The sequence below is a fragment of the Ranitomeya imitator genome, chromosome 4 (genome assembly GCF_032444005.1).
Source record: "Ranitomeya imitator isolate aRanImi1 chromosome 4, aRanImi1.pri, whole genome shotgun sequence".
In the NCBI taxonomy this organism is placed as follows: Eukaryota; Metazoa; Chordata; class Amphibia; order Anura; family Dendrobatidae; genus Ranitomeya; species Ranitomeya imitator.
In genome coordinates, this window is record NC_091285.1 from 620,364,177 (window position 1) to 620,379,363 (window position 15,187).

At 50.4% G+C, this 15,187-nt stretch overlaps 2 protein-coding genes across 2 annotated transcripts in view; one reads left to right on the plus strand and one right to left on the minus strand.

The window, feature by feature from the left end:
• The window catches only part of SNRNP200 (small nuclear ribonucleoprotein U5 subunit 200), a 73,030-nt gene extending 71,191 nt beyond the window's left edge, over positions 1-1,839 (minus strand). Inside the window, exon 1 of the mRNA XM_069766616.1 lies at positions 1,714-1,839. Within this exon, the coding sequence (XP_069622717.1) occupies positions 1,714-1,758 (45 nt within the window). The 5' untranslated portion in view covers positions 1,759-1,839. The remainder of the gene's footprint in view (positions 1-1,713) is intronic.
• Positions 1,840-2,374: 535 nt separating this feature from the next.
• Positions 2,375-15,187, plus strand: part of NCAPH (non-SMC condensin I complex subunit H) — an 82,829-nt gene continuing 70,016 nt past the window's right edge. The window contains exon 1 of the mRNA XM_069766618.1: positions 2,375-2,438. The gene's annotated coding sequence lies outside the window, so the exon portion shown is untranslated. The remainder of the gene's footprint in view (positions 2,439-15,187) is intronic.

Consider the following 15,187-nt stretch of genomic DNA (forward strand, 5'->3'; position numbering starts at 1 on the left):
TTTAAAGCATTTGTCCAGTCTAAGAAGAAAAGTCAGCAGTAACTGCACACTATCGGATTGCGACAGTGCACGAATCCCAGTATTCCATGTGCAGGTGGGAAGGGACATGACACGATTTGCATAGCTGTGTTCCTGTGACGACTGAACTCTCCTCTGTTTTGCACAGTTTCAGTGGAGGAGCGACTAGTCGGTATTACATAAGCTGCGAAACAATTATATGTGTTGTTTCCTAGTCCTGCTATGCGTACAGATATTTGCTGTTTTTACTTTGCCATCAATATTTAATAAAGGCATTTTATAACCTATTCCTGTGTGGTGCTTCCCTGGTAATCCATAGGCAGAAAGCTGCCTATCAGAGGTGGGGGAAGGGTTACACAGCTCACGATTATGAATAGACTAGGAATAGACCGGCTGCTATCGCATCGGGAGTGCGGTGATATTAACATCTGTGTATGCTTAGTGGTGCTGACAGGAGCAGCGGACATGTCTCACACCGTTTGTGCTTTCCCACATATCTGTTCTATATCATCCCTCTGCATTTTTGTACTGTATGTGTTGTGTCATTTGACCTCTTTCACCCCTCGTGCACCATTTCATACACAGTATGGGACTGTGGAGAAGTTTGTGCTGCGTGAGGTAATCAAAAATCGTTGTTACTGGGAATAGTGGTGACGTATATCTGTCACTTGCGCAGGCCGTGGCCGTAAGGCTGTTACTGCGGCTGCACAAATAAAACAGACGTCACCGCTATTCCCCATGCAGGCGCAGTAACAAACGCCTCGTTACCGCGCACGCACGGGTAGAGCGCACAGTTGGGGCTGTTACTGCGCGTGCGTGGGAGTAGAGGAGACGTGTATGTCCCTTGTGACACTGCCGCGGTGCCTTATGGGATTCAGGGGACAGCGGCGGAAAGTCCCAACTGGCGATTATATATAGAGATGAGCGAATTTGATCGGGTCAGGGCTTATTCTGCAAGCTATAGGGCTTACCGGATAAGCTGCAGCGGGAGCCCGGATACCTGGAGCGCTCCCAATAATCAGCTGTTCGGCGCCCCAGCACATGCATGGAGAACCCAACACACAGACTGTCCATGCATGTGCTGTTACCGTCACACACCCGTGGCACATGCAGATGGGGCACCGAACAGCTGATTATTGGGAGCGCTCCAGGTATCCGGGTTCCCGCTGCAGCTTCTTCACTAATAAGCCAATTTGCTTATCTCTATTTATGAAGGACTACATCTCTGCAGGTTTACTAGTCCTCTAGTGATAATCTCCTGTCGATGAAAATGGTATCAAAACTACAGCAAGCAGCCCAGTAAGTGACACATAGCTGGAATCAGGATCTCTGCCCCTACGTTATCCCTCGCTCAGATCTGGTGAAAAAAACCTGGTGAGAGAGTCACATTAAATTCAGGAAGAATGCTGTTCTATAAGAAATAGGCTTGTTTCCTACAGAACATGGAACAACACTGTCTGCAAGAGATCAAAACAAAACAGAGGACTCATTAGATCCGGCCCAGACTTCCACTATAAGGCACCTGCTCTGCGGCAGCTACACGGCACATCAGGCCGCGCTCCCGCCACACACTGCGACAGTGCAGCCCAGGAACAGCATTACTAAGAACTACAAGTCCCAGCTCAGCCAGTGACGCTGGTGTGTGTCCGGCGGCGGATAGCGCAGACTCTCGGCCGGTGTCCCCGGTGCACTCACCGCCTTATACTCGTACTGGAGGCTGCGGGCGGTTACATCCGCCATGGCGACGCTGCCGGCCCGGTCTACACTTCACACACGGGACAAACAACGCGCTGCAGACGACACTTCCGCCCCACAACTTCCGCTTCCGGGTCGCGCAGTAACTCAGACAGCTGTTTTTTTTTTTTTTTTTGTTTTTTAATAAACTTTATTAGCACTTTATACACAATTAAATTTTTTTTTTAATAAAACACAGGATGAATGAACAAGATATTCAAAGTCATAGATTACAAAATAACAAATCTGCAGTCACCAACAGTAGACCCGGCAATGGCGGTATACGCGTCCTGAGGTGGCGGTCATTATCAGAGCCCGACAAGGTGTGAACAGCCACATAACATATGTAGCTAACAGTACACTACATATCAATATATCAAATATCAATTCTATTTAGAAACAGAAGCTTGAGCCGTGGGAATGTGAAACAGACGAGTGCGCATGTCACAGAAACTCCCGAATCCATGAGAAGAACGAGAACCGGGAAATGGGCATTTGCCCAAAAGAAACATGGCGTAAATGGATCCAAGCCCCGCCCACACGTTCCAATCCTTTGCCTGCGTGCCCCTCCCACCGATGTTGGCACACATTGGGCCGCCCCGAGCCGTTACCCGTGACGTCATCACGCTGGATGAAGGCGCGGAAATTTTGAAAGCGCAGCAGGACGGAAGCCGGGAAGCGCGGAGGTATGAGGTGTTCTCACATAGGTGATATTCCGCTGGGGTTGCTGGGAGCAGTAGTCCCACACGGAGGCTTTTATGGGCCTGTCAGAGCCTCCTGTGTACGGCAGAACATTACTGCTGACCCCGGTGATGTCAGGAGGGCACCTGCAGGGGTGGCCTCTGTTGCTGGGGGCATATTCCTGGGCTGTGGTGTTTATGCCTTAAAGGGGTGTTCTCCCATGTCAGACATTGCTGTGGAGGTGGTGGTCCCGCCCCCATGGAGACCCCCACACACAGGTCTGTGGTAGTAATGTCGCCCTTCATGCAGTGCCCCCTTCTTATATCCCTGTATTGTGCTGATCCTCTGAAGCTCCTACTTGAGATGGATGAATAATGTGACAACTGGGTGGGTTTATGCCTGGCCATTCAGCTGCCTTCGTAGAGACGCACCTCTCACTTAGAGGGAGGGGATGATAATTTATTCCTACATTCTGAGGAGTAGTAAGAAGAACATCATAGCACCAGCAGTGCCCACAAGTTCTGTGTGTAGACCGCCCCCCCCCCCACCTCCAATTAAAGGGGGGACCTCGTCATCTTCATCACATGCTGTAGAAGTCAGGGAATAAAGGCCTAGAAATCTCACTCCTGTGTAGCTCTTCTTATGGCCGCAGTCTTGACCTACAGAGCGCCATGTGTGCAAGATCTCGGGATGGGGAAAAACCGTGTCACAAACCTGAGCCTCCGCTGTCAATAAAAGGGAAAAAAAGTTATTGTAACAGATAGGAGCTGCTGACTAAACCATCCAGCAACAATAGGGGATATAGCAGACAGGGAGTGGTTAGCTCTGCCCCAGGGGATAGTGGGAAAGTTATTATTGTGTCTGGGACATCCAAGAGGAAGGAGTGCTAGTCTCCCGACAGACAAATCAGACAAGCTGTATAGACCAGTTCTTCCACAGAAGCGATTGCTGTAATCAAAGAAGCAGTCAGGACAGCCATGAGCATCTTTATTACCTCAAGATAGAAGTGAGAGAGCTACAGTACCGGACTCATCCCCCACCTCACTGCATGAGCAAGGTACAATTCTGCTTAGGCCTCTGTCTCCGGTACGTGTGGTGACAGTTTTCACACTGACACGTGGACACATTCAAGTGAATGGCTCTGTGCACATGTCAGTGTGTTTCCATGGTATGACAAGCGGTGGACACCGTGTCTGTTATTCTAAGCACCCTACTAGAACTGGATCATCTGCCTCATATACCTGGTAATATTCTGAGCCAGGGCACCTATATTTACCAGACTACCATATTTATCTGTTATGGGGGATCCCCATAATTCCTGTAGTACATGCTTTTGGTACATTGAGGAAGGTCTATAGGACAGAAACGTCTGTAAATTGTATGTACTGGACTACATTTAAAAAAAAATTAATTGCAACCTCTTTGGTGTGTGCCAAGTCTTCATTCACATAAGTGCGTTTCCACGGACATGTCCATTTCTTGACCTTCAGCACGGGCCGCAAAACGGCCCTCACACGGACAACACACATTGATGTCATCCGTGTGACACACATCGGCACCGGGGAAGAAGCGCTACAGTAAGCTCTGTTCCCCGGCGGCAGGTGCTGAAGATGGCTGTCATCCTCCCCTGCGCTGCCGGTGATCGGCGCGAGTAGAGGAGAGAATGATGGGAAGAGCTGGGCAAAGCGCAGAATTGGCACATCTACTAGATGCGCCTTTTCTGGGCAGCTGCGGGCTCCTATTTTTAGGCTGGGAGGGCCTATATCCATGGCTCCTTACCAGCCTAAGAATACCATTCCCCAGCTGTGAGCTTTAAAAAATGAGGGGGACCACCACACCGTTTTTTTAAAATTATTTGTTTAAATAGTTAAATAAAACAGCGTGGGGACCTCTCTATTCTTGATATCCTACCTTGCAGAAGCTGACAGCTGAGAGTTTCTGCCCTCAGCTGTGAGTTTTACCTTTCATGGTTATAGAAAATAGGGGGGAACCCATGCCGGGTTTTTGATTCATTTATTTCTTTATATCACAGGCGGCGGCTGCGGAATACCCCGATCATCCGCTCCTGCTGTCACTGTTATTAGTGGCAGCAGGTGTAGGTTGGTGGAAGTAAAGGTACCTTCACACTCAGCGACGCTGCAGCGATACCGACAACGATGTCGATCGCTGCAGCGTCGCTGGAGAGCCGTCACACAGACAGCTCTCCAGCGACCAACGATCCCGAGGTCCCCGGGTAAACATCGGGTTATTAAGCGCAGGGCCGCGCTTAGTAACCCGATATTTACCCTGGTTACCAGCGTAAAAGTAAAAAAAACAAACACTACATACTTACCTACCGCTGTCTGTCCCCGGCGCTCTGCTTCTCTGCACTCCTCCTGCACTGGCTGTGAGCACAGCGGCCGGAAAGCAGAGCGGTGACGTCACCGCTCTGCTTTCCGGCTGACCGACGCTCACAGCCAGTGCAGGAGGAGTGCAGAGAAGCACAGCGCCGGGGACAGACAGCGGTAGGTAAGTATGTAGTGTTTGTTTTTTTTACTTTTACGCTGGTAACCAGGGTAAACATCGGGTTACTAAGCGCGGCCCTGCGCTTAGTAACCCGATGTTTACCCTGGTTACCAGTGAAGACATCGCTGGATTGGCGTCACACACGCCGATCCAGCGATGTCTGCGGGAGATCCAGCGACGAAATAAAGATCTGGACTTTCCTCAGCGACCAACGATCTCCCAGCAGGGGCCTGATCGTTGGTCGCTGTCACACAGAACGATTTCCTTAACGATATCGTTGCTACGTCACAAAAAGCAACGATATCGTTAACGATATCGTTATGTGTGAAGGTACCTTAATAGTCCCAAAAGCCCCCACATGCTGTTATCGTTCAGACTTTAATATACAGGTCCTTCTCAAAAAATTAGCATATAGTGTTAAATTTCATTATTTACCATAATGTAATGATTACAATTAAACTTTCATATATTATAGATTCATTATCCACCAACTGAAATTTGTCAGGTCTTTTATTGTTTTAATACTGATGATTTTGGCATACAACTCCTGATAACCCAAAAAACCTGTCTCAATAAATTAGCATATCAAGAAAAGGTTCTCTAAACGACCTATTACCCTAATCTTCTGAATCAACTGAATCAACTAATTAACTCTAAACACATGCAAAAGATACCTGAGGCTTTTATAAACTCCCTGCCTGGTTCATTACTCAAAACCCCCATCATGGGTAAGACTAGCGACCTGACAGATGTCAAGAAGGCCATCATTGACACCCTCAAGCAAGAGGGTAAGACCCAGAAAGAAATTTCTCAACAAATAGGCTGTTCCCAGAGTGCTGTATCAAGGCACCTCAATGGTAAGTCTGTTGGAAGGAAACAATGTGGCAGAAAACGCTGTACAACGAGAAGAGGAGACCGGACCCTGAGGAAGATTGTGGAGAAGGACCGATTCCAGACCTTGGGGAACCTGAGGAAGCAGTGGACTGAGTCTGGTGTGGAAACATCCAGAGCCACCGTGCACAGGCGTGTGCAGGAAATGGGCTACAGGTGCCGCATTCCCCAGGTAATGCCACTTTTGAACCATAAACAGCGGCAGAGGCGCCTGACCTGGGCTACAGAGAAGCAGCACTGGACTGTTGCTAAGTGGTCCCAAGTACTTTTTTCTGATGAAAGCAAATTTTGCATGTCATTCGGAAATCAAGGTGCCAGAGTCTGGAGGAAGACTGGGGAGAAGGAAATGCCAAAATGCCTGAAGTCCAGTGTCAAGTACCCACAGTCAGTGATGGTGTGGGGTGCCATGTCAGCTGCTGGTGTTGGTCCACTGTGTTTCATCAAGGGCAGGGTCAATGCAGCTAGCTATCAGGAGATTTTGGAGCACTTCATGCTTCCATCGGCTGAAATGCTTTATGGAGATGAAGATTTCATTTTTCAGCACGACCTGGCACCTGCTCACAGTGCCAAAACCACTGGTAAATGGTTTACTGACCATGGTATTACTGTGCTCAATTGGCCTGCCAACTCTCCTGACCTGAACCCCATAGAGAATCTGTGGGATATTGTGAAGAGAAAGTTGAGAGACGCAAGACCCAACACTCTGGATGAGCTTAAGGCCGCTATTGAAGCATCCTGGGCCTCCATAACATCTCAGCAGTGTCACAGGCTGATTGCCTCCATGCCACGCCGCATTGAAGCAGTCATTTCTGCCAAAGGATTCCCGACCAAGTATTGAGTGCATAACTGAACATTATTATTTGTTGGTTTTTTTGTTTGTTATTAAAAAACACTTTTATTTGATTGGATGGGTGAAATATGCTAATTTATTGAGACAGGTTTTTTGGGTTATCAGGAGTTGTATGCCAAAATCATCAGTATTAAAACAATAAAAGACCTGACAAATTTCAGTTGGTGGATAATGAATCTATAATATATGAAAGTTTAATTGTAATCATTACATTATGGTAAATAATGAAATGTAACACTATATGCTAATTTTTTGAGAAGGACCTGTAACTCTCATCATTCTCCTCTGCTCGTGCTGATCGCCGGCAGAGCTGGGGAGAATGATGAGAGCTTCTTCAGCACCCGCCGCCGGGGAACAGCGCTTACTGTAGCGCTTCTTCTCTGCTGACTGTCCTTGTGGTACTGATACGGCACATGGTTGCTACACATGTTACACACACTATACACAGACACGGATATCTCCGGTACCGGAAATATCAGGACGTGTGAAAAAGGCCTTAGGTTAAGACACTGTGTGAAGACAAATTATCTGTAGAGACTTTCATATACGTTGATGAAGCATTGCATGAAGAGAAGTGATTCTGTCTGATGGAAAGAAGCTTGAATAAATCCCCTGTGATCAACTACAGCTAAGAACTGTGTTCTAGCTGTGTGCCTGTAAACCATTCCCTCCTTTCTACTGTGAAGAATTATAATTAATGGCCGTCCTGAGTAAGATTTCCCCAGGATTCTAAAAAGAACTCGTGTTTCCTTTGTATCGCCCCCATATCCTGAGTGGCCTATATGCAACATTATGAATGCTGAAATGTTGGGAGGAAGAAACAAAATAAATAGCCGGTCATTAAGGGTTCGTCCACTATTCAGACGACCCCTTCTGAATCTCTATTTCTCCTACGCCTCATTGGGGGACACAGGACCATGGGTGTTATGCTGCTGCCACTAGGAGGACACTAAGTAAACAGAAAGATTAACTGCTCCTCTGCAATATACACCCCTTCACTGGCTACAATTCAACCAGTTCTTGCTTAGTGTCTGTAGGAGGCACTTGGGTCTGTTTTCAGACCCCAACTTTCTTATTTTAATTTTTATTTCCGTAAATTTTTATTCAACGGAGTGAAGGGGGTGACGGATCCCTTTTTATAGGGCCCGTTCTCCCCCGAACCAGCAACAGGCGAGTATACCTCCCCGTCCCTCTCCTGCGACGCTGGAGCACGCCAATTTTTACTGGGGCGACGGTTTCCATCTTTGGTCCCGATCTCCCTTCCCCCCTGCAAGACGGCGAGTACATAGAGCCTGCTCTAATGTACCTCTCCGGGGGCCCGACAGACAAGGCCCACACTGCATGGCGTTGCACTATGGGATCCCATGACAGAAGAGGATGGGAATGGAAGCATGGATGGAGCGCAGGTGACAGGGGGACCTGCATTACCGGAGGGCACTGTGAGTACACATCCCTCCTGCGCCCGCCGGCGGTACTTGCGGCAGAGTCCCTGGGGAGGCCGGCGGTTGGGGGCCTGCGGTGGTCAGCGACGCTCCGTTGCGACCACCGGGCAGGCCGGAAATTTAGTCCCCGGCTTTTCAGCCGGAGTAGGCCGCAGTGGGCAGATCCCTCCCACGGCCGTAACCCCGACCCCTATATCGGCGCTTCTCGTCTGGGACGAGAGGCGCCCTGCAGATCTCGGGGGCCATATTGCCATCTCTCTGCAAGGTGGCCCACGCTGTCCAGGAACCGCCACGGCTAATTCCTCCCCGGGGACACAGGCACAGGATCGTGGGTAAGCTGCTTCAAGAAAGCTTAACCCTTTCCCTGTGTATACTGCCCCGCTCTGTCTCTAAAGACACTATGTCTCAATCCAAGGAGACAAAAAAGGGTAACAAGAAGCACACAGTGTTTTTCACTGTATGTGCCACTTGCAATACGGCCCTGCCCCAAACTCACACTAACCCGTTGTGTGCGGATTGTGTCCCGGCCTCTGTGCAGCCGCCTCTCGCCAATGCCGCCGTGGAGCCTAGCCTCCTTGAGTGGGCAGCTTCTCTGTCACGATCTATGGATTCCCTAGTCAGGGCGGTTGACTCCTTCCGGGGCCCCCCTTCAGGTCAGACCGTGGTGGATTCGGGCGACGGTACGGATCCGTTTCCCCAGCAGGGGGCGTACTCTGTCACCTCCTTCTCGGGGTTCCAGAAAACGTGTCCATGTTCCATCCCCTGACCATGGGCCAGTTAGTTTTTCAGCGTCGGCGAGCTCCGCTTCCTGGTCCCCTTCTCCAGACAACCCAAACGACTCTGAATATGAGTCCGACGATTCCTACGTTCAGGATTCCTCCTCCTCCCAAGAGACACTCGATTCTCTCATTGAAGCGGTCAACCTGACCCTGAAGGTGACCGAGGAATCCGTATCTACGCCCGAACACGTGGTGTCGTTCAAAAAGACTAAACGTGTCCAAAGGGTTTTTCACTCATCCTGAGTTCAAGGAGATTGTACAAAAACATAGGGACCGTCCCGATAAACGCTTCATGGGTCAAAAGCCCATCGAGGCCAAATATCCTTTTCCTCAGGAACTAATCAAGGACTGGCTTCAGTCCCCCTCAGTGGACCCTGCTGTGTCACGTCTCGCTTTCAAAACCATCCTGTCCCTGTCAGACGGCTCCTCGGTTAAGAACCCCTCTGACCGTCAGATTGATTATCTGGCTCGCTCCATCTTCAAGGCCACAGGAGCCTCTCTCTTCCCATCTTTCGCTGCCTCTTGGGTGGCTAAGGCTATGGTCGCTTGGGCCAAGACGCTTTCCACTACCATCCAAGTTAGCGACTTACCTCCAGAAGCGATCAACCTGGCTAACCAGATAGCCCAGGCTGGGGATTTCGTGGTCAGTGCCTCAATAGACGCCGCCAATTGCGCTGCACAGGCAGCCGCGAATGCAATCTCCATTAGAAGAGCCCTGTGGCTCAGGGATTGGCGAGCAGATTCAGCTTCCAAGCGCTCTTTGACATCTCTGCCCTACCAGGCTGGTCGTTTATTTGGAGAAAAATTAGACCAAATAATCTCGGATGCCACCGGGGGAAAAAGTAAATTTCTTCCCCAACAAAAGCCTACCCGGCCATTTCGGTATCAACAACAACCCCGATTTCGGCCCTTTCGTAACAATACCAACTGGTCATCTGCGCCCTCGGCCTCAGCATTAGGACGAGGCTCGCGCGGTGACCAAGGCCCCCAGGTCTCTTACAGACCTAACCGTAACTGGAAACCCAGACCGAGACCATCCGGGTTTAAGGGATCCAGATCCCTTAGACCCTCCACGCAATGACTCCTTGCAACATCTGGGGGGCACCAACAAAGTAGGAGGGCGTCTACTTTTGTTCCGTCAAGCCTGGCTCTCGGTCGTTTCCGACGAGTGGGTCAGGGATCTGGTGTCCACCGGATACAAAATAGAATTTTCCTCCCCCCCCACGCGCTTCTTCCAGTCTTGCCCTCCCAAATCAAAGACAAAAGCTTTTCTCCAGGCCATATGGGCACTTCAAAGGGACGGAGTCATCATTCCGGTTCCCCTAGACCAAAGGTTCAAAGGGTTCTACTCGAACCTATTCGTGGTCCCAAAGAAGGACGGATCGCTGCGTCCGATTCTGGACCTAAAACTTCTAAACAAATTTGTCAAAATTCGACATTTCAGAATGGAATCCCTCCGTTCTGTGGTCGCGTCCATGGAAAAAGGAGAATTCCTGGCGTCCATAGACATCAAGGATGCTTACCTCCACATCCCAATCTTTCCTCCGCATCAGCAGTTCCTCCGCTTCGCATTTCGCGGAGAACACTTCCAATTTGTGGCCTTGCCTTTCGGTCTCGCCACCGCTCCCAGAGTCTTCACGAAGGTCATGGCGGCTGCCATGGCCATTCTTCATTCTAGGGGAGTGGTGGTACTTCCTTACCTGGACGACCTACTGATAAAAGGTCCTTCTTACCCAGCCTGTGAAGAGTCCGTCGTTCTCACGGTGGATACTCTTTCTCGCCTGGGTTGGAAGATAAACTTCGAAAAATCCTCTCCGATTCCGGCCCAACGGATCTCCTTTCTTGGGATGACACTGGACACTTCTCGCGGTCTGGTCATTCTCCCTCAAGACTTGGCCTTGCAGCAGGTAGCTCAAAGTCTTTCACGTCCAGTTTCCCACTCCATCCGATTCAGCATGCGCATTCTCGGGCAGATGGTAGCAGCCACGGAAGCGGTTCCATTCGCGCAATTTCACCTTCGTCCCCTACAGCATGCGCTACTGTCGGCGTGGGACGGCAACCCGTCCTCCCTCGACCGCCGCATCACCCTGTCCCCACGGATCAGGAAGACCCTCAGGGGGTGGACGCTGAAGTCCTCCCTAATCCAGGGAAGGTCTTTTCTCCCAGTGCGGTGGCTGGTGGTGACCACCAATGCCAGCCTCATGGGCTGGGGGGCGGTTTTCAACCATCACACAGCACAGGGGCGGTGGTCCACTCGAGAGTCTCGCCTTTCCATCAATCTCCTGGAGATACGAGCTATCAGGCTAGCATTGTTCCAGTTTCACCACCTTCTGGCGGGTCACCCTGTCAGAATCCAGTCTGACAATGCCACGGCCGTGGCGTACATCAACTGTCAAGGGGGAACCCGCAGCAAGACGGCTATGCTCGAGGTGTCCCACATCCTGTGTTGGGCAGAGTCCAACCATTCACCCATCTCGGCGATCCACATACCAGGTGTGGAGAATTGGGCGGCGGACTTCCTCAGCCGCCAGGGCCTCGCCTCGGGCGAGTGGTCCCTTCACCTGGAGGTTTTCCAGCAGATTTGTCATCGCTGGGGGACCCCGGATGTGGATCTCATGGCATCCAGGTTGAACAAGAAGGTTCCACAGTTCTTTGCACGGTCACTCGACCCACTGGCCATCGGAGTAGACGCCCTGGTCCTGCCTTGGCGTCAATTCCGCCTCCCGTACATTTTCCCCCTCTTCCCCTGCTGCCGAGGGTCATCAAGAAGATCAGGGCAGAGGGGGTACCAGTGATCCTCGTCGCGCTGGACTGGCTGCGCCGGGCATGGTACGCGGAACTGGTTCAGCTGGTCGCCGACATCCCCTGGCGTCTTCCAGATCGTGTGGATCTTTTCTCACAGGGCCCGATTTACCACCAGAACTCAGGGGCCCTGTCTTTGACGGCCTGGCCGTTGAATCCTGCATTCTAGGCCAAGCGGGTTTCACTCCCAAGGTGTCTTCCACCATTATCAGGGCTAGGAAACCTGTATCCATGCGCATTTACCACTGTACCTGGCGAATTTTCTTCTCATGGTGCGATGCACAGGGGCGATCTCCCCTGGTATTTTCTATCCCTGCCATATTGGATTTTCTCCAATCTGGACTAGAGTCGGGACTTGCACTTAGCTCTCTAAAGGGTCAGGTTTCGGCATTGTCAGTCCTTTTCCAACGAAAGATTGCCAATAGATTGCCGGTGAAGACTTTTTTCCAGGGAGTTTCCCGTGTGGCACCTCCCTACAAAATGCCTTTGGATCCATGGGATCTTAATTTGGTCCTCGGAGCTCTTCAGGAGACTCCTACGAACCGCTACAGGACGTTTCCCTGACCTTCCTCTCCTGGAAGGTAGTTTTCCTAGTGGCCATTACGTCCATCAGATGGGTTTCGGAGCTGGCTGCACTCTCCTGCCGCCCTCCGTTTCTAATTTTTCATCCGGACAATGCAGTATTGAGGACCTCTCCCGCTTTTCTGCCCAAGGTCATTTCTTCTTTCTACCTCAACGAGGAGATTGTTCTGCCTTCGTTCTGTCCAGCACCAGTCCATCGCATTGAAAAGGCTCTGCACACTCTTGATGTGGTAAGGGCTCTTCGCCGGTACGTCTCGCGGACGGCTCCCTTCCGCACGTCGGATGTCCTGTTTGTACTTCCAGAGGGACTAAAGAAGGGTTCTCCCGCTTCCAAAGCTACTCTAGCCAAATGGATTCGGTCGGCTATTCAAGAATCCTATCGTGCCAAAGGTGTTCCTATGCCAGCAGGGATCAAGGCCCATTCTACTCGGTCGGTGGGCGCCTCGTGGGCCATTCGACACCAGGCGTCAGCACAGCAGGTCTGCAAGGCTGCGACATGGTCCAGTTTGCACACTTTTACCAAACATTGCCACATTCATTCTCTCTCTTCTGCAGACGCCGCCCTTGGCAGGCGCATTCTGCAATCGGCAGTACCTTAGCCGTAAGCCAGTGGTACATGGGGTATTAGCATATCTTGCTTCCCACCCAGGGACTGCTTTGGGACATCCCATGGTCCCGTGTCCCCCAATGAGGCGTAGGAGAAAAGGAGATTTTTGTGTACTCACCGTAAAATCTTTTTCTCCAAGCCAATCATTGGGGGACACAGCACCCACCCTGTTAGCCTGTTTGGCTTGTTGTTGCTTCCTTGGTTTTGACATAGTTTGTCATTTGTTCATGCTCCTACTGCTTTACTACCGAACTGGTTGAATTGTAGCCAGTGAAGGGGTGTATACTGCAGAGGAGGAGTTAATCTTTCTGTTTACTTAGTGTCCTCCTAGTGGCAGCAGCATAACACCCATGGTCCTGTGTCCCCCAATGATTGGCTCGGAGAAAAAGATTTTATGGTGAGTACACAAAAATCTCCTTTTTTCCCTAGAATTTATTATTATATATGTAAGACCATGACACCTTGGCCGGGGTGACGGGCGCGATAATTGTCGTGTGAGAGAATCGGATGGTTTTTCTAATGACACTGATCAGGATTTGAGCTCAGTGTCCTCTTGTGATCTGATGCTCTCGCACACTGGTACGGAGAACTTAATGTCTCCATCTTCTCTGTCAGTGATGTGCGGTCTAATCTTTTGCCCGCACCCATAGACTTGAATGGATGAGCGTGATCCACTTTGCGGAGCCACTCGCAGCATACTGTAATTTTTTTCTCATGGTGAATCAGCACTGCCCCATAGTATAACATTGGTCCGATAAAACATCAGATAGCGCTTTTCCGAGTTATACACTGATGGGAGCGAGCCCTTATGCTCGCCTCTGGAGCCAGCACCGTTCCAGCAGTGTCGGTATTGACTGTCCTCGGTGCTCGTGAGACATTGGCTGCAGAGATCATATGACAATCAGCGGTGGATTCAGTCTCCACTCCTACAGATGTAATTGATATCTAGAGGAAGTGTTAACTGTCGGCTGCTCTCACTTCCTCCGGATATCTTGTTTTGCCCGAAGGAGGGGATAGGGATCACCGAAGGAGGGGATAGGGATGGCCATAGGGATCACATGACATAATGTCACACAAGTCCTGGGAGGTGAGTATAGGTGTTATTATTATACTGGGAGGAAACATGGGGATTCGTAAGGGGTTGTCTCCATTTAGAAGAGTTTTTTTCTATAATCTTCATAAAAAAACAAACTGCTTTACTTGCTCTCCCCGTGTGCAGCGCTGAGTCTCTGCTGCTGCTCCTGGTGTATGTGTGTATGCACACACTCTATTATGCATTTTTGTCCCATCATAAGTGGGGCATCCATATGATCACGGGATGCGATCATCTGGGTGAGCTCGGACCCAGATCAGCTCTGCCAAATTCCATTTTCACAGGCTGCTCCCGCTCATGTCACACCATGGGACCAAACAGAGTACAGTACCAATATCTGTCAGTCAAGACAACAGGGAATGGATCACTGGTGTGTGGCTGGCCATACAATTAGGCTAATGTTCCCATAGCATTTTCTGCTATGTTTAGTGGCTTTGTCGGGGCTATTGACTATAATGATGCAGGAGGAGTCATAGTGGGCCCTGTTGGGGCTATTGACTATAATGATGCAGGAGGAGTCATAGTGGGCCCTGTCGGGGCTATTGACTATAATGATGCAGGCGGAGTCATAGTGGGCCCTGTCGGGGCTATTGACTATAATGATGCAGGAGGAGTCCTAGTGGGCCCTGTCGGGGCTATTGCCTATAATGATACAGGCGGAGTCATAGTGGGCCCTGTCGAGGCTATTGACTATAATGATGCAGGAGGAGTCATAGTGGGCCCTGTCGGGGCTATTGACTATAATGATGCAGGAGGAGTCATAGTGGGCCCTGTCGGGGCTATTGACTATAATGATGCAGGCGGAGTCATAGTGGGCCTTGTCGGGGCTATTGACTATAATGATACAGGCGGAGTCATAGTGGGCCCTGTCGGGGCTATTGACTATAATGATGCAGGCGGTGTCATAGTGGGCCCTGTCGGGGCTATTGACTATAATGATGCAGGAGGAGTCATAATGGGCCCTGTCGGGGCTATTGACTATAATGATGCAGGCGGAGTCAGTGTGCTATGACGGGCCATTGACTATAATGCAGGCTGAATCACAGTGTGCTCCTTCGGGGCCATTGACTATAACGATGCATGTAAAGAAGCTGCGGAGACACCATCACGTGTTTCTCGACGCAAGCAGTGAATAGCCAGGCCTTTCCCCGGGAAGGAACAACCACGGGAAGGGCAGCATCCTATGAAGGAAAGCCACCTATG